The sequence below is a fragment of the Microtus pennsylvanicus genome, chromosome 5, assembly GCF_037038515.1.
Source record: "Microtus pennsylvanicus isolate mMicPen1 chromosome 5, mMicPen1.hap1, whole genome shotgun sequence".
In the NCBI taxonomy this organism is placed as follows: domain Eukaryota; kingdom Metazoa; phylum Chordata; class Mammalia; order Rodentia; family Cricetidae; genus Microtus; species Microtus pennsylvanicus.
The window spans coordinates 84836965-84856315 of record NC_134583.1 but is presented as its reverse complement, the minus strand read 5'-3'; the positions used below and the strand labels follow the sequence as shown (position 1 = coordinate 84856315).

Here is a 19351-nt window from a genome sequence, read left to right as displayed (position 1 = left end):
CCACCTTTGGTAGCAGGAATGAGCCATTCATGATATATCAAAATCAAACCTGGCAAAAGCGTCCATGGAGGAGGTCCAGAAAAAAACAGTGGGGGCGTGGCTCTGCGCTCTGACTTAGTGTACAGGCGGGGCTTCGAGACAACCTCGCTGCGCATGCGCACTTCTCTGGCGCTACTTGGCTGCCCCAGAGGCCGGGCCTTCCCAAAGGATGCTTTGCTCAGGCATGCAGAAGAAGAAAGAGGCGGGGTGTGGCTGAGGAGGGCGGAGGGGTGAGGCTTCGGGTAAAAGGCGCGTTTCTCGAGGAGCCGGGAAGAAGCTGGGCGATGACGAGCATAGGGGAGGAGCTATGGCTGTCCAAGGGGCGGTGCCTCTAGGAAGGACAAGCTGCGCATGCGCAGTCCGGGCAGTGGCGCTGTAGGTTGCGGTGCAGTGTCTGTTCAGGGTCCCTGCCGGCAGCCTGCAAACCAGAATGGGCCGAAAGGTGACCGTAGCCACCTGTGCACTCAACCAGTGGGCCCTGGATTTTGAGGGCAATTTCCAGAGGATTTTAAAGAGTGAGTCTAGGGGTGACGGGGGACCGGAAGAACCCAAAGTCCACAAAGATCAGGGTATGGCTCTCAAGACCAGTGCACAACTTTGCCCGGGAGAGACTCACAGCGCTGGGCGTGAGAACAGATAAAAGGGTAATGACTTGGCGCTAGTGAGCTTTCAAGGGGACTTCCCAGTTTGGGGGACACGTGGAGTAGCAAAGCAGGAATGGAGATGGGGGCATCCTACCTGGCTGGGTAGGCACTGCCTTCAGCCATCTTCTAGGATCGGGTGGATTTCTAGTGTCTCCTGGGGCAGAGCTGCTCGTCCTTGGAGCTGTTTCCGTGGGAACGGTGGTGTAGGGTCTCTGAGGACATTCCTGGTAGATGGGCATTGGGAAAATGCATACTGAACCGGAAAAGCGGATAAACGGTGAGCTCTCAGCTCAGAGGAGAGTGTCGCAGCAGATTTCCCACTTCATATTTTCCGTGCTGAGCCGCCCCTGTAAGAAGACTAAACTGCAAGAGTCAGCTTTAAAAGCCAACAGAACCCCACGTTTATTATTATTTATTGCATGTACGCATGCTTGTCATCGTGTGCTAGTGGTCAGAGGACTGCTTGCAGGAGTCGGGTGTCTCCTTCCACCATGTAGGTCGCTGTCAGCAGTTCTCAACCTGTCTGTTGCAAACCCTTTGGGGTTGAATGACTCACAGGGGTCACATATCACATATCCTGCATGTTTGATATTTACATTATGATTCATAGCAGTAGCAAAGTTACAGTTAGGAAGTAGCAATGAAAATAATGTTATGGTTAGGGGTCACCACAGCATGAAGAATTGTATTAAAGCCTAGCAGCATTAGGAAAGTTGAGGACCACTGTTCTATGTAAACTTGGGTTGTCAGGCTTGGCAGCAAGCGCCTTTACCTCTGAGCTATCTGGCCAGCCCAGGTGTTTTTATTTTTTTAGTATATATTGACCTGCTTTTCTTGTCAGAGTCTATGTCTTGACAGAGTATATGGGGTGAAGATGGGGTACCTCGCCTGCGTGTTGGCAGCAGCTGTCAACCTGGTGTGAGTGCTGGCTGCTGGCACCATACTAGAGTTGGAAGCCTTCACGATCTGTCTACTGCTTTTTCCTAAAGCTGGTCTTGGTGTCTGCGAATTGATTACCTACCACAGTGTGACTTAGCCCTCCCCAGTGCTAAGCCCCCCACCCTGATGCAGAATACTTGTTTACACTGTGTGAAGATGTGTCACTGTGAGGGGCTTAATCAAGAGCTGAATAGAGAGAGAAGATAGATGGGATTTCCAGGAAGAGCGAGAACTCGGGGATGAAGAGAGGCAGGCAGACACCAGCTAGAGGTGGAACAAGTTGAATGTATTATACAGAGGAGAGGTAACCAAGCCACTTGTCAGAATGTAGAATAGAAGCAGGTTAATTTAAGTTATAAGAGATAGTTTGGAAGCCTAAGCTGAGGCGAAACTTTCATAATTGGTAAGTCTCTATGTCATTATTTGTGGACTGGTGTTCCAAGACAGTCTGATGAGAAAGTACTACACTATCCTCCCTGTTTATCGTCTCCTGCAAGTGTATATAGGTGAGTTCAGGTGCCTGCTCTCCTCTGCTGTTAACAGACCTGGCTCCAGTGGGCTGTGCACACCACAGAGCCTGGCTCTGGCTGTATTGCTGCAGCACCCTGCTTTTCTTGCCTTCGAATGTGTTCTAGCTGCTGAATTCTTTCTTCCTACCTCTCTCTCCATTTAGGTATTCAAATTGCTAAAGCCAGAGGTGCAAGGTACAGGCTTGGACCAGAACTGGAAATATGGTATGGCTAAGCACACTGGCATCCCACCACTGGGAGGGCAGGTAGTGGTATCAAAAGATGGGAAGAAGAGGGGCAGTACTAAGAGCAGAAGAAATGCAAAGCAACTTGAGAGTGGGACTGGGCCAGGGCAGGTGGTGAAGGCTGGATGACTCCAGGCTTCTAGTGGCAAATAGAGGGACGAGGTTGGACCAGGCTGGGTTATGGTGTTGAGAGGTGGGGCATGAAAGAGGGAATTAAATCACCATGAGTGGCATCTTAAATAAAGGCCCCAGGAAGGCTGTTTGCCTCCCCCATATGAGGCCACCAGCAAGATGCCCTCTTTGCAACTGCTCTGAGCCAAAATGCTGAGGAGCAATGTGGGTACCATATTTGAAACAGGGAGCAGTCTGTAGCAGACACTAGTTCTATAGATGCCTTGATTTTTGCACCTGCAGCCCCAGAGCTGTTTGCAATGGGCTCCCGTGGTATCTTACATGGCACTGAGACACCTCCCCTGGTTTTCGTTTTCTTTCTTTTTGTAATTAAAAAGAAAATTTTTATATTTATTTGTTTTGTGTGTATGGGCCTTTTGCTTGCACATCTCTCTGTGCAGCACCTTCATGACGGGTGCCCACAAAGGCAGGAAGAGCATGTTGGATCCCCTGAAATTGGTAGTTGTGAGCCACCGTGTGGCTGCAGGAATTAAACCCGGGTCCTCTGCAAGAGCAAGTGAGCTATCTCGCTAATCCCTTAAAAAAAAATTATTGCATTTATTTGGGAACATGTGCATTTTGTGTGTGTAGGGGTGTGGGGGTCTGGGCATCAAACCCAGGCCATCAGTCATGGTGGGAAAGGCCTTGACCCACTGAGCCAAGATCTCATTAACCCCATGTTTTCATTTACCTATTTGGCCAGAAAGAGGTTTCATCTCGGCATTTTTTTTTAATCTCAGCATCTTTTAATGGTCTCTTTCTGGTGCCCTTTTTGTGAGAATAGAGAAACTGATAACTTGATTTCTTCTGTCCTCTTGCTAGGCCACTCCCTTGTGTGGCCATTACCAGCTACAGCTCCTCTCTGGTTTGGGGTACCTGTCTGTCTTTGAGGCTCCTGACCAGCCGTGTGTTTCAGATTGTCCTCTCCTCTTTGTCCCCTCCCTCCTGTACTCTAATGCAGTAGTTCTCAACCTGTGGGTCGAGACCTCTTTGTGTGTGTGGGGGGGAGATACATACAGATATTTGCATTATAATTTATAACATAGTGAAAGTATATTTATAAATGGCAACAAAATAATTTTATGGTTGGGGGTCACTACAACATGAAGAACTGTATTCAAGGGTCGCAGCGTTAGGAAGGTTGAGAACCGCTGCTCTAACATCTGGATATAAGGGAAGCAGACACGTACTTCTCTCCCGCACTTTATATCAGCCCCAAGGCATCCTCCTCCTTATCCTCCTGGGTTAACCTGCTTCTCTAGTCTAATGTCTCTCCATAGAATCCTGACTCTCTCCCATTCTGTGTTCCTCATTGAATTTGTTCTTAACAACTCACTCACCTGGAAGGCTCTGGAAAGCCTGGTGCCTGACCCAACTGTCATGGTATCCCTGGGCCCCTCCTGGCTCTCCTGGCCCCTCACTGGCCTGTTCCCTCTCTCCTCAGTGGCTATGGATGCTGGGATCATTATCACGAGTCAGACACACTCCTGCATTCGCTCCAAGTCCTGGCTGCCCTTCTGGATTCTTCCGTCACTCAGGACATCATCTGTGATGTGGGCATGTAAGTGCCAGTATGCGGGTGTGGAACGGGACGCTCAGAAGAAAGGCAAGTTCAAGACACCCAGCGCCCCTTCATCAGGGCCATGGGGTCTGAGTGGGACCTTAAAACCTCTATGTTGAATGTCAGTTTTGCTCAGCCCTGTAGCCGCTTAACCTCCCCAAGGCAATAACTCTTGGAAGCAGTTTCTGAGTTCTTCCAGGGGTTTCTGGGCACCCATGAACACACTCTGCACAAGCTAAATGTTCATCCTGCCACACAGTTTTCTTCATGGTGAATTTTGTGGGAGCTGCTCCTGGGGACATACCATCCATGAAGCCTTGAGTGACCTGGCTTTCTCAAGTATGGCTTCACCCAGCACAGTGGCCTAGAACCTTCAAGTGTGTGTCTGACCATAGTGGTTTGACCTCTTTGCATAGTGGTCCCTGTTGTTGGGCCTCTGCTAGAGCAGCAAGTGCTGTGCACTGTGGAGCCTCTTCCCCAGCCCTGATTTACTCTATTACCCAAGGAGTTCAGCATTTTCCTAGTTGGTGATCGTTGTGTACTGTTGTAGAGTTGCCTAGTTTGGGAGCTCTGAATACAGCTGTCTTATTTGTTTGGAGAGTTCTTTGCTTTTTCTTTTCTTTCTTTCTTTCTTTTTTTTTTTTTTTTGTTGTTTTTGAGACAGGGTTTCTCTGTAGCTTTGGTGCCTGTCCTGGAACTAGCTCTTGCAGACCAGGCTGGCCTCAAACTCACAGAGATCCACCTGCCTCTGCCTCCCGAGTGCTGGGATTAAAGGCGTGCGCCACCACCGCCTGGCTGGAGAGTTCTTTGTATATGGAAGACCACAGCATGCTCTCACATGAAGTGCTTCCTGTGTTCTGCCTTCTGGCTAAACTTGAAAATGTCTGTGTGGTGACAGCTCTGATCATTATCTGGTGATGTCTGTCCTTGTTTTAATGCCTCCTCTAGCTAGAAAACCCTGTTACTTTTTTGGGGGGGGTTCATTTTTGTTGTTGTTGTGTGTAGTTTGGTTCTGGATTTTAGTCTGCTTTTCTAATTTTTTGTTGTATTTATTTATTTTGTGTGTGCTTATATACCACAGCATGCATGTGGGAGTCAGTTTCTTCTTCCACCACATGGGTCCCAGGGCTGGAACTCAGGTGGTCTGCCCTGGCAGCAAGTTCCTTACCCCTTAGGGCCATTTTACCACCAATCAGGCTTGGTTTCTTTGAGTCAGGGTCTTATATAACCCAGGTTAGCCCTGAACTATGTGTAGCTGAGTTTGACATCAAACATCTGATCCTCCTGCCTCCACCTCCAGAGGGCTAGCTGAAGCATGCTGTCTGAGGCCCTGCTTTATATAATCATCTAGTATTCTGCACATCTATTGCACAAACGGAAGCACATCATTCCCATCCTCGAATGTACTTTACTTGGCTTAAGAGAGGACTAGAAGCCGTGATGATACGAGCTGCTTGTAGTGGCTGTGCATGAGCCATGGCTAGGGCTGGGGTGGGGGGAGTTGACGGATGAAAGACAGGGTACCCCTGCGTATATCCTACCTCTGATCCTGTTTGGAAGGAAGCATTAGGGCAGGAGAGCCTCTGGCTAGGGGAGGTGGCAGCAGAGGCAAGCAGTGATGGAAGCAGTCACCCTAAGCTCTGAGACATTTTAGAAGAGGGAGCCTTGTTTCAGAACACCTTTGAGTTGAATTTGAAAGCTACAGAAGAACGTTGAGGGTTTCTCTAAAGATCTGAGGGAACCTCATGCTAATACAAAGCATCCAAGGGCTGGGGGTATGCTCTGAGCATAAAGGACTGCAGATCTGAGGACCTGAGTTGGGCTCCAGGACCCATGTGACAAACCATGTACATCAGGATGCCTTTGAAAGCCCAGTGCTGGGAGGTAGGATAGAAGGGTCTCTGGGGTTGCTTCTGTGAGCCCCCAGGATAAGTGAGACCCTGTCTCAAAAAATAAAGTGGAGAAGCTTGAGAGATGGCTTAGTGGTTACTAGCACATGCTGCGTACACTCGAGTTTAGTTCCATGTACTTATATGTCCTAACCACCTGTAACTGCAGCTCTAGGAGATCTGTACACACATGCACAAGTGCATGTTGACATACATACACATATGCATACAGATTGGTGTATGTATGTATGTAGATGTGTGAGTACAGATATATACATGTGTACCTGTGTGTACATACACACATGCATGCATGAATGTACACGCACAAAATCTAAAGTAAAGTTTAATACTAAAAAACAAAGTGGAGCTGGATAAGGAGGACCTTTGGTGTCCACCTGTGTGTGCATGGGAGCAAAAAACACATGACTGTAGTTAGTGCCACTGCCTCTGCTTGCTGCTCTCTTGTGCAGCAAGAGATGCAGACACACATCCTCCCTCCTGTTTGCAGGCCTGTGATGCACCGGAATGTTCGCTACAACTGCAGAGTCATCTTTCTCAACCGGTAAGTGAGGTCGTGGGAGGCGGGGGGCTGGCATGCCTGTGCCTGGCTCAGGTGGGGGATATCTTGAGGGGTGTCCTGAGTGAGCACGGTACACTGTCCCAGCAACTGCTATGAATCTCCATCTCTGGGCCTCAGCCACCCTCGCTCAGGCTAGAGTAGGAGACCCAAGGTTGGGTTTGTTTGGGCTTTTATCCTTGTCACCTGGACAATAAAGGTGAGGGAAGTCTTCTGGCCGCCCCTCCCCTAACGCATACACACCCACGCGTGTGCCAGCTTCCAGCAAAGTACACTTGTTGGCTAATGGAGTCATAGAGACCTTTTATTTTCCCAAGCAGAAAGCTTAAACCTAGAGAAAAAAACACAACAGGTTTTCTCAGGGCCCTGGACTTGAACCAACTCAGTGACCTCACCTTATCCTATGGGGCAAGTTTTATGGCAGAGACCTGCTTGTCCCAGGAGGTTGGTATGATCAGTCCTTTCACCCACTGTAGGAAGATCCTCCTCATCAGGCCCAAGATGGCCTTGGCCAACGAAGGCAACTACCGGGAACTGCGCTGGTTCACCCCCTGGTCCAGGAGCCGGTGAGTGTTGGGTGCTTTGGCTGCCATGAGTTGGGACCACACACCAAGTGTTCACTAGACATCCTCAGCACAACAGCCTCAGCTGGGAGGTGAGCCGCAGAACACTGTGGAGGTGGGAGGACTATTCCAGCCATTCAGACATGGCTGATTCCATGCTCTCAGTTCACGTCTGAGCCAGTAGACACCATAAGACCTCAGCTGTCAGTCAGTGGTCAGTGGTCACTGGTCACTCTTAAGTGGAGGGACACTGTGTCTCAAGTTGTCCTTTAGAGCATGGACTCTCCCCATAGCCCATTTGACCTTTGGGAACAGTTCATTCTCTGAGGGGAGCAGTCTGTCCTGTGTGGTATATGGTGGGCAGAGGCAGAGGTGCCCCAACCTGAGTAGACTTCATTAGCCAAAATCCTTGTAAACGAGGTAGGCATAGTGGTGTACACCCTTCATCCTGGCACTTGGAAGAGAAGACTGAAGAATCAGGACTTCAAAGACACTTTGGCTACTTAGTAAGCTCCATGTCAGCCTGGGGAACACAAGATCCTATCACAGAACAAAAAACCTATCGTTGCCGGGCAGTGGTGGCGCACACCTTTAATCCCAGCACTCAGGAGGCAGAGGCAGGCGGATCTCTGTGAGTTCGAGGCCAGCCTGGTCTACAAGAGCTAGTTCCAGGACAGGAACCAAAAGCTACAGAGAAACCCTGTCTCGAAAAATCAAAAAAAAAAACAAAAAAACAAAAAAAAAAAAAAACAAAAAAACCTGTCGTCCCAGACTTTACCAAATATTTCCTAGGGGACATGCCCCCATTTGGGAAGCCCTGCTCTGTGTTTTAGGTTACTGTCTTAGTGTTCTTTTGTTGTGAAGAGACACCATGCATGCAGTTCACATGAAAGAAAGCATGTCATTGGGGCTTACAGTTTCAGAAGTGGCACGCAGGCAGATATGATGCTGGAGAAGCAGTTGAGTTCTGCACACAGATCCACAGGCATCAAGAAGAGAGAGACTCTGGGCCTGGCTTGGGCTTTCATAATCCCAAAGCCACCCCCAGTGACACACTTCCTCCACAAGGCCACACCTGCTAATCCTTTCAAATAGTGCCACTCTAAGCATTCACATATATGAGCCTATGGGGCCGTTCTTATTCAAACTACCAGTTACCCCCATCTATAACTGGCAATTGCCCTTGTGAACAGGGTCATAGCAGGATTCTTTAAGTGGTTGACAGCTGATCTAGGAAAACCACTGGATTCTGAGGGTTGCTGTATATGGATGGCCTTGTGAATTCTGGTCCTGTCTTGTAATTGTGTTGACTTCCTTCTCTCCTCTATCAAGGAGAACTTTACGTAATGTGCACCTGATATGACTTCTTTCCGTATTTACGTTTCTCAGCCCATCCTCTTCACTTTCGCCAGACAGCATTTCTACAACATTCTAGAGTATTCCTAGGATAGAAGACTTGGCTTTTTGGCTTTCTCCCAACTATCCAGAAATCTCCTTGAGTTTCTCCATTTGGCTTCAGACCTATGTCTCACCACCCTTTGCTTTTTACTGTGAATTTAAAAAAATATATTTTTAATTCTGTGTGTGTGTGTGTGTGTGTGTGTGTGTGTGTGTATGTACCTACAGAGCCCAAAAGAGGGCCACGGATCCTCTGGACCTGAGTTACAGCCAGTTGTTAACTGCCATTCACAACTGCTGGGTAGGAACTCAGGTCTTCACTGCTGAGTCATCTCTCCGGCTCTACCTTTTAAAAATGGAGAATAAATGTTGAATCCCAGTGTCTTTCCCATGTATGTCAGGTGAACAGAGAGAGTGAACCTTTGTGCCCTTCTTTAAATTCAAGTGAATGTGGAATATTAAACTTGGATTCAGCCGATCAGTGATGACATACACCCAGCATTCATGAGGTAGAGGCAGGAGGATCTCTGTGAGTTCGAGGCCAGTCTGGTCTATAGAGAGAGTTCCAGGACAGCCAGGGCTACCCAGAGAAACCCTGTCTTGAAAAAACAAAACAACAAACAAACAAAAACTTGGATTGAATTTGTTAAGGTTTATTCAGAAATTGGCTCAGTTTCTAGACTTGTATGCCAGCGTTGTGTTAGAAGTTTTTGTTTTGTTTTGTTTTGTTGGGGGAGGGGTGTGTCTCTTGTGTTTTGTTTTGGTGTTAATAGTATAAAGTTGTTTTCTTTGTCTGTGCTCTGGATGTGTTATGAGAGTGCTATACTATCCAATTATAATATGGTTAAAATTTCCCTCAAACAAGAATAAGTGGTGCACACCTTTAATCCCAGCACACAGGAGGCAGGGACAGGCTGTGCTCTGTGTATTCAAGTCCAATCTGTTCTGTATAGTTCCAGGCCAACCAGGGCTAAACAGTGAGACTCTGTCTAGAAAAATAATATTAAATTAAGAGTGAGGGGATGGAGGATGACTCAGGGATTAAGAGCACTGGCTGTTCTTCCTGAGGACCTAGGTTCATTTTCCCAGCACCCATAAGCAGCTCACAACTGTCTGTAACTTGAGTTCCAAGGGATATGATGCCCTCTTCTTGTCTCTGTGAGCACCTGTCTCATATACACATTCCTACACACAGACAGACAGACAGACACACACACCTGCACACATAAATACATATTTTTAAAGTATCCAGAAACTGGTTCCTGAAAGTTGTCCTCTGACCTCTGCATGAGCACTGTGGCATGTGCACACCCATGTACTTACTTATACACACAGTGAATAAATTAATATAAAAATCAAGTAAAAAGAAATGGCCTCCCCAGCCCCTTCCTGCCCTTCTGGGACTTCGTTTGGGTCTGTCCTTAGATGACCCATAAATAGGGCAGAGTGCAAAGAGCTCATTCTCCTGTAACATACATTGGGCCATTCACCCAGTAGCTTTTTATTTCATGTAACAATACGGGTATTTTGTTAGTGTTCTCTTTTGTGGTTTGTTGAGATAGGAGCTTGTCCTGTAGTCCAGTGCTGGGGCAGCAGGCCAGTACCGAGTGGGTCTTTGCATGAGTTGGTAAAGGTGAGGATGAATGTACTGGTGGCTCAACAACATCTTGGTTTAGTGACATTGCTGCTTCCTGTCCTACAGATGGGGACAGAGGACTCCTCTAGGATGGTGTGGCCGTGAGGAGGTCTGTGGGCATCTTGTTTCTGTTCCCTGTGTTGATGGGCGGGAGAGGCCTTGTCCACTCAGCTCTATGACTGCTGGCATTGTGCTTAAGTAGAAGAACCACTGGCAGTGTGCCCATGGGCCACCACAGAGCACTCTGCATTTGGCATCTATGCAGTGTACCAGGTAGCAGCTTGTTTGAGGATGAGACCCTGTAGACCAAAGCCGTGTGTGGTAAATACCCTGCCTGTTAAAGACTGTGGAGTATGGCCCTGTTGTCTCATTGGTAAGGTAGGTGTGGTTATGTCTGTAGGTAAACATCGCAGGACTTTTCCACGGTTAGGAAGAGCCCCCATTTCTCCCTTGGAACAATGGCCTGATTCCAGTCCCCCTCTCCTCAAGTCTCTCAGAAAACAGAGAGGCAGAGACACTCCAGTATGCATGAGTATTACAGTGTCTGCCATAGGTCTCTACATGAATGGGTGGCTTTGCCTCTGAGGACACAACATTCTCAGGAGCCTGGCATGGTGAGATGGAGGGTCCATGCCTGCGCCATGCTTCCTGTGTCCCAGGACCTCATCTCAGCTTTGCCATGCTTTGATTCTTTCCTTCCAGGCAAACTGAGGAGTATGTCCTCCCTCGGATGTTACAGGACCTGACAAAGCAGGTGCATCCTTCCCAGGGCTTCCTGCCAGTGCAGGCTGCGGGTGGGCGGAGTCAAAGCACAGCTGGGTAGATGGGAAGTTCAGAGTGGAATCCATGCTGAGTGCAGGAGAGCTGACTGCAAGCCCCGCTGCAGGAGTCAGCCCTGAATGGAGGTAGACAGATTCAGGGACCTGTTCTAGGAAGCCACCATCAGCCAGCGACGGGCATATCTCTGAGCTTTGCCCCTCTTGCTGCACTGTGGGCGTGGGGTCCTCACTCTCCTTGCAGCCTTTGTGAATGGTGACATTGTTGGTGGCAGGAGATGGAGTGGGTGAAAGGACCTGTTGCAGCTGCAGCAAAGCTGCGTGGCTGTGGTTATATGTAGGGAAATGAGAGAGCCTGGGGTCAGCAGAAGTCGAATATGCTGGAACTGGGCACACCCACGGTGAGGAAAGCCTTAGCGAGGGCCTGGGACAGTATGGTAGTCTTCAAGATGTCGGAGGCCAGTGTGTAGCCCAGTAAGCAGCCCTGAGATCTAAAGTGGTCTTTTCTCTCCACTGCAGAAAACCGTTCCCTTCGGAGATGTGGTACTTGCCACCAGGGACACTTGTATTGGAAGTGAGGTCTGTGAAGAGCTCTGGACACCGCGCAGGTCAGCTGACTCTTTGCCATCCATTCTCCATCCAGGGCTGACCAGTGGGAGGACCCAGACTTTGTAGCCTCTTGAGGTCATGGCCTTAACCATGGAGGTCCCCCTAGATAGCTGAGGGGCCGCACAAGCCCAGCTGTCATTCTGCCTGCCTCTTTCCACAGCCCTCACGTCGACATGGGCCTGGATGGTGTGGAGATCATCACCAACGCCTCGGGCAGCCACCACGTGCTACGTAAAGCCCATACCAGGGTGGATCTGGTGACCATGGCCACCTCCAAGGTAGGCATTGGGCAGGATGGATGAGCAGTGTCACAAGTTAAGGTTCTGCCAGAGGAACCCCCAAGAGCAGTGGTACCTGGGGCAGGGCTCAGCCACCTCTGGTGCGTACTTAAGGCTGTGGTTTGAAGCTGTATTTCATACACATGCTTGGTCCCTCCCAGGTTTCTCTTCCTGTATCCCCAGGCCCTAACTGCCATCATATAAAACAGATTCTATTGACACTGCTATGAGGATGTGCTCCTGTCCGTGGTTGTCATGGAAACACATGCCAACTTGCATGCACCTGCCACTGATCTTGGATACAGTGGAGCAGTACTGTTAGTTCTTGGTGCAGATAGACATGCCATAGGTTGAAGATGGGCACAGACAGGGGATAGCATCCAGGTCTCACAGAGGTCACCCAAGGTCACCAGTGTGTCTTGTGGCTCTAAAGCTCAATGCTGCCTCACCACACTGCTCTAGCTGCAGTGGCCCTGCCAGATAGGGACTGCAGCATTGCACTGAGGGCTGAGGGACAGTAAAAGTGAATGTTCTATGGGATGCCTGACACCTGGTGTCATGTGACATTATTGGGGGAAGACCTAACAGGTCTACTCACTCCTGGTAGGGAACCAATGATAGACCAAAGTAACAAGACCACCAGAGTTCAGCGTGGTAAGCCAATGATAGACCAACGTAACAAGATCACCAGAGTTCAGTGTGGTAAGCCAATAATAGACCAACGTAACAAGACCACCAGAGTTCAGTGTGGTAAGCCAATGATAGACCAAAGTAACAAGACCACCAGAGTTCAGTGTGGTAAGTCAATGACCAAAGTAACAGGACCACCAGAGTTAAATGTGGTAAGTTAGTAACAAGACCACCAGAGTTAAATGTGTTAAGTCAATGACCAAAGTAACAGGACCACCAGAGTTAAATGTGGTAAGCCCAATGAGTTTATTGGAATTACTCAGCGGTGTGGGTAAGGAGTAATGGGCAGGAGTAGGGATGAGTCAAAGGCAGCTGCATCACCAAAGCCCCATCGACAGCTCATAGGACTGGAACCCTGGAGCTCCCTCCACAGTTTGCAGGCAGTTTGACAGATCAGAGAGTCTCTGCTAGGCAGCTTGGCTGGTCTGAGAGCCTCTCAGCAGTTCTTACTGCTTATGTGACCTAGGAGAGGAGGGGCCACGTACATCTGCTAAGTTTCAGAAGCTTCCTGAGACTTGTACATTATTGACTTTCCGACTTTTTGGTTTTGAGGAAATCACAACACATCTGTCAAGGCCACATGAATCAACGCCATGGGGCTTAGTGTCCCCACCTGCACCCTCTGTCCTTCTCAGAGCCTGGATGCCGATGACAGCTTGGGAAGTCTGGTGCATCTAGGTGTCCCAGTCAGGACTAGCGGCAGTTGCAGGTTATATAAAGCACTGATAGCCATACTGTCTCCTCTGCTTCTTCTAGAATGGTGGCATCTACCTGCTAGCCAACCAGAAGGGCTGCGACGGTGACCGTCTCTACTACGATGGCTGTGCCATGATTGCCATGAACGGGAGTATCTTTGCCCAGGGCACTCAGTTCTCATTGGATGATGTGGTAATGAGTCAAGCATGGGGATGGGGAGCTGTGTTCCCACTGCCCAGTCAGTTAACTGCTCATCTGTAGAGTTTCCCCTCCCCTGGCTGTGAGGAGGGATCCCCTTAGGGCAGGTTTTGATGGAACCCAGAGCAGAGAAAAATGTCCACGCTGGGCACGAGCTAGGGAGGAGGACCCCAGGCTATAGTAAGCACACTGGGGCAGATACCATGGTGTCTGGGACACACGGCCGCCTGGCTTCATATAGGGGCTAGTGAGTATATTTGACTCATTTTGGAGGCTAGCAGGATAAAGCCCCCCAATCAGGGATTAGCAGGCACTAGACCTAATCCTGTTAAAAGGGATGGTGACCATCAGACTTAACTGGGGGGCATTATCCTCTGGGGTATCTGGCATATCCAAGACCTATCAGTTTCCCCATGGCCTGTACAGCACACATTAAAGGAGGACTGTACCCTGCATTAGTAACTGCTCACTCGGGACAAATACCGGACAGAAGGTCTTTGGGGAGGAAGGGTTTATTTTGACTCACGGCTGGAGGCTACCAGTCCATCATGGTGGGACTGTGTCGCTGCAGGAGTGTGAGCCAGCTGGGCACAGCACCTCCATAGGGCACAGCACATCCATATTGGAAAGCACAGAGATGAAGGCTGGTGCTCAGCTCACTTTCTACTTTTCATTCAGTCTGGGACCCCAGCCCACAGGCTGGTGCCCCCCACATTCAGAGGGCATCTACGTCAATAAACCCAATCTAGACACTCCCTCACAGACATACCCAGAGATTTGGTTTCCATGGTGATTCTACATTGTATCAAGATGACAGTCAGTGTTAACCATCACCTCCCACTGTGCCCTGAGTGATGGGAAGCACAGAGGAAACACGTCACCTCCCATGGGGAGGGGCTTCATGAAGCTGGCCAAGCAAGGGGATTGTGTGTGTGTGTCATCACAGTCCTTTGGCGGGGGTGTGAGGACATAGAGGACAGCCCTGCACAAATCCACCTCAGGGGCCACACAGTTCTCAGAGGGGCTGGTGAGCCGCATGCTCGGCTCCTGGAAGACTGGGCATGCCCTGCCATGTCACTCCCCATGCTGTTCTCCCCTCCATCTTCCTCTGTGTTGACTTCATTTTCTGGTCATAGAATGGCTGCAGTGGCTCCAGCCATTCCATCTATAAGTCACTATGTGCAGAGCTGGAGGAATCATTGCTTCCTCTGTGTCTTTGAAGTAAAAAAGAACATTTCCTGAAACCCCACCCTTACCCTAGTCACTGACAGAATTGTGTTGCCTGCTATAACTGGGGGTCACTGGGAGATGTCCAAATATAGTTGGGGTTATGGTGTCGGCCAGACAGAGATGCTGCTGGAGAGATAGTTCAGGTTGCAGCATCGTCAGGCAGCTCCCAACCACCTATCACTCTGGCACCAGGAATCCAGCGCCCTCTTCTGGCCTCTACAGAAACTGCACTCATGTGCACAGACACACACATACTCATAATTTAAAATACGTTTTTTAAAAGGAGAAAAGGTTCAGGAGGGTAGTGGTGCCTTTCACCTTGCTAGGGGCAGCGGATGCCTAGCTTCTGCTGTGAAAGGTCTGACCCATTCACGTGGGACAGCAGTCCTGTGCTCTCCCTCTGCTTCCCCACCCAGGAGGTCCTCACTGCCACCCTGGACCTGGAAGATGTCCGGAGCTACAGGGCAGAGATCTCATCTCGAAACCTGGAGGTAAGCACCATGGGAGAAACACCAGCCTGAATGCTCAGCAGGGCCTTGCTGGTGGCCCAGTATGCTGTGGGCTTGACCAGAGATGGTACAGAACCGAGGTATACCCAGTTCCTCTCACTAAGGATAGCATCCTTGAGGTTCACCATGTGGAAGCATGGGGTTCTGCTGTTTTTTCAGGGTACAGTAGCACTCCACCCAGTGGCTGTACACAGGGTGCCCACTGCTGCTCCTCCTGAGTTTTAAGTGAGCATGGCTTCTTTTTCCTGGGTATATCTGTCCAGGAGTGAGCCCTCCGGCTCACGTGAGGCCCTCATGTTCAGGCTGTTGAAGAACTATCACACTGCTCTCCTGAGTGGCTACCCCCCGACCCATTCCCACAGTACCAGGAAAGGTCTGTAATGCCTCTGCCCTTGCAAGCCCTGGTCAGCACCTGTCAGCTTCAATCAGTCCATCCTAACTCCCCGTGGGCTCATCTGTGACTCCCGTGGCTGCTAGAGTCCTACCCCTCACCCGTGGAGGCTTCCAACTGCAGCTCTCACTGTGTCCTGATGTCCTCTCCCAATAGGCAAGCAGGGTGAGCCCCTATCCCAGGGTGAATGTGGATTTTGCCCTCTCGGTCAGTGAGGACTTGTTGGAACCAGTGTCAGAACCTGTGGAGTGGACATACCACAGTCCCGAGGAGGAGATAAGGTTGGTACCCCCTAGTTCTGGATCCCATTGCTTTTTGGACATCACTATCCCAGTGGCTTCCAAGGTTTACAAGGTATGGGGGCTTGAAAGAAACCAAAATCTGCCTAGGGTAGTCCCTGTGCTTTCCTGGGGTTAAAGATACAGTGGTTGTCACATCATGAGTTCTAAGACAGTCCTTGCTACATAGTGAGACTGACCCTGTCAAAAGTAAAAGATTCCCTGTAGCTGATGAGGTCAGGCTGCCTGGTTCTGCTCAGCGTAGTCTCTCCGAACTACGTCCTTAAGCTCTGAGGCCTTGTGCCAGGCCTCTGTGTCCCCATTTCACGTGGGATACCTCTGGGGGTTTCCTAGACTGGTTTCAGAATTGAAATGCCCAGGTTGACACACAGTGCTTGTAGCAGATGGCCCAGCAAGAGCCCAGGCTCTGGGCTGTGTCTCTGTGTTGCTTTCTGGGGGCCCCATGCAGGGCCACTCTAGAGATGCAGTGAGCCAGGCTTGTGCCTCCAGACTTAACACTAGTATCTCCTGCAGCCTTGGGCCTGCCTGCTGGCTCTGGGACTTCCTCCGACGGAGCAAACAGGTAGGGTGTTTTGTTCCTACCCATCCCCATGTGTCTCCTGGTTGGTGTGTGAAGCTAGGATGAGATAGTGGTGTTCTTCTTTGGGAGAGTGTATCTCAACTGGCCAGAGGCCAGATGGGTGAAGCCCACTTTGAAGCTGTTGAAAGGCGGGGAACTCTCAGATCCCCTGATGTACGCTCATCTAGGGCCAGAAAGGCAGCCTGGGCTCCCGTGGCATCTCTGCCCTTTAGGAAACCTGTCATACAAGTGGGCCATTTGTTCCCCCGAGAGATGGTGCTGGGCCGTGTGCTCCTGTAGGACTCTGGGACTCAGAGGGTGGTGCTAGGCTGGAGATTGGCTGGGGCAGAGCCCATCTGCAGCTTGGCTCACACAGTACTTGGTTGACCCCTTCCAGGCTGGGTTTTTCCTGCCCCTGAGTGGCGGTGTGGATAGTGCAGCCAGCGCCTGCATCGTCTACTCCATGTGCTGCCTGGTCTGCGAGGCTGTGAAGAATGGAAGTAGGTGACCTGGTATCCACTGGTGTGAGGAGGGAGGCAGGTTGGGAACCAGGCACGGAGCAGGGGACAAACCCAGGTCATGGGTACCATGGGTGAGGGAGGCTTAGTGGCAGGGCACAGATGTCCATCCTATTCAAGTCCCAGAACTCAGGCCAGTAACAGCCTTTCCTGGGTAGTTAGCGGATATAGTCTTGTCTGCCTGCCACTGCCTGTCAACAGTGCAGCCCTGGGGGAGGTGTCATAGGCTTTGGGGTCTGGCAACCTAGGTCAAGTCCTTATCTCACCATGGGTACAGTGGCACTAAGAATAGCCTGAGCAGTACAGGAGCAGAGGGTTAGCCCAGAACATAGACCAGCCAAACACAGACCACAATTAGCTCAGCACAGAGCAGTGGGTTAGTACAGTGAGAGCCGTGGGTTAGTACAGTGCAGAGCCATGGGTTAGTGCAGTGAGAGCCATGGGTTAGTACAGTGCAGGCAGAGGCAGTGGGTTAGTACAGTGAGAACCATGGGTTAGTACAGTGAGAACCATGGGTTAGTACAGTGAGAGCCGTGGGTTAGTACAGTGCAGAGCCGTGGGTTAGTACAGTGAGAGCCATGGGTTAGTACAGTGAGAGCCATGGGTTAATACAGTGAGAGCCATGGGTTAGTACAGTGAGAACCATGGGTTAGTACAGTGAGAACCATGGGTTAGTACAGTGAGAACCATGGGTTAGTACAGTGAGAGCCATGGGTTAGTACAGTGAGAGCCATGGGTTAGTACAGTGCAGGCAGAGGCAGTGGGTTAGTACAGTGCAGAGCCATGGGTTAGTACAGTGAGAGCCATGGGTTAGTACAGTGCAGAGCCATGGGTTAGTACAGTGAGAGCCATGGGTTAGTACAGTGCAGGCAGAGGCAGTGGGTTAGTGCAGTGCAGAGCCGTGGGTTAGTGCAGTGAGAGCCGTGGGTTAGTACAGTGAGAGCCATGGGTTAGTACAGTGCAGAGCCATGGGTTAGTACAGTGCAGAGCCATGGGTTAGTACAGTGCAGAGCCATGGGTTAGTACAGTGAGAGCCATGGGTTAGTACAGTGAGAACCATGGGTTAGTACAGTGAGAGCCATGGGTTAGTACAGTGAGAGCCATGGGTTAGTACAGTGAGAACCATGGGTTAGTACAGTGAGAGCCGTGGGTTAGTACAGTGAGAGCCATGGGTTAGTACAGTGCAGAGCCATGGGTTAGTACAGTGCAGAGCCATGGGTTAGTACAGTGCAGAGCCATGGGTTAGTACAGTGAGAGCCATGGGTTAGTGCAGTGCAGAGCCGTGGGTTAGTGCAGTGCAGAGCCATGGGTTAGTACAGTGCAGGCAGAGGCAGTGGGTTAGTACAGTGCAGAGCCATGGGTTAGTACAGTGCAGAGCCATGGGTTAGTACAGTGAGAACCATGGGTTAGTACAGTGAGAACCATGGGTTAGTACAGTGCAGGCAGAGGCAGTGGGTTAGTACAGTGCAGAGCCATGGGTTAGTACAGTGAGAGCCATGGGTTAGTACAGTGAGAGCCATGGGTTAGTACAGTGCAGGCAGAGCCATGGGTTAGTACAGTGCAGAGCCATTGGTTAGTACAGTGAGAACCATGGGTTAGTACAGTGAGAACCATGGGTTAGTGCAGTGCAGAGCCGTGGGTTAGTGCAGTGCAGAGCCGTGGGTTAGTACAGTGCAGAGCCGTGGGTTAGTGCAGTGCAGAGCCGTGGGTTAGTACAGTGAGAACCATGGGTTAGTACAGTGAGAACCATGGGTTAGTGCAGTGCAGAGCCGTGGGTTAGTGCAGTGCAGAGCCGTGGGTTAGTACAGTGCAGAGCCGTGGGTTAGTGCAGTGCAGAGCCGTGGGTTAGTACAGTGAGAGCCGTGGGTTAGTACAGTGAGAACCATGGGTTAGTGCAGTGAGAACCATGGGTTAGTACAGTGAGAACCATGGGTTAGTGTAGTGCAGAGCCGTGGGTTAGTGCAGTGCAGAGCCGTGGGTTAGTGCAGTGAGAACCATGGGTTAGTGCAGTGCAGAGCCGTGGGTTAGTACAGTGCAGAGCCGTGTGTTAGTACAGTGAGAGCCATGGGTTAGTGCAGTGCAGAGCCATGGGTTAGTACAGTGCAGAGCCGTGGGTTAGTGCAGTGCAGAGCCGTGGGTTAGTACAGTGCAGAGCCGTGTGTTAGTACAGTGAGAGCCATGGGTTAGTGCAGTGCAGAGCCATGGGTTAGTACAGTGAGAGCCGTGGGTTAGTACAGTGAGAGCCGTGGGTTAGTGCAGTGCAGAGCCGTGGGTTAGTACAGTGCAGAGCCATGGGTTAGTACAGTGCAGAGCCGTGGGTTAGTGCAGTGCAGAACCATGGGTTAGTACAGTGAGAGCCGTGGGTTAGTGCAGTGCAGAGCCGTGGGTTAGTGCAGTGCAGAGCCGTGGGTTAGTGCAGTGCAGAGC

The 19351-nt window shown here is 50.3% G+C and overlaps 1 protein-coding gene across 5 annotated transcripts in view; it reads left to right on the top strand.

Annotated features, from left to right (window-relative positions):
• The first annotated feature begins 398 nt into the window (after positions 1–398).
• The window catches only part of Nadsyn1 (NAD synthetase 1), a 29808-nt gene continuing 10855 nt past the window's right edge, over positions 399–19351 (top strand). Inside the window, exons 1-13 of one of the 5 annotated variants that reach the window (XM_075972885.1) lie at positions 399–554; positions 2296–2356; positions 3992–4108; positions 6506–6559; positions 7051–7140; positions 10874–10925; positions 11467–11555; positions 11717–11834; positions 13281–13412; positions 15065–15139; positions 15705–15829; positions 16361–16409; positions 16804–16906. In XM_075972885.1, the coding sequence (XP_075829000.1) occupies positions 470–554; positions 2296–2356; positions 3992–4108; positions 6506–6559; positions 7051–7140; positions 10874–10925; positions 11467–11555; positions 11717–11834; positions 13281–13412; positions 15065–15139; positions 15705–15829; positions 16361–16409; positions 16804–16906 (1150 nt within the window). In that variant the 5' untranslated portion in view covers positions 399–469. Of the gene's footprint in view, positions 684–2295; positions 2357–3991; positions 4109–6505; positions 6560–7050; positions 7141–10873; positions 10926–11466; positions 11556–11716; positions 11835–13280; positions 13413–15064; positions 15140–15704; positions 15830–16360; positions 16410–16803; positions 16907–19351 lie in introns of all 5 variants that reach the window. The other 4 variants (XM_075972886.1, XM_075972888.1, XM_075972889.1 and 1 more) reach the window with 4 other exon arrangements.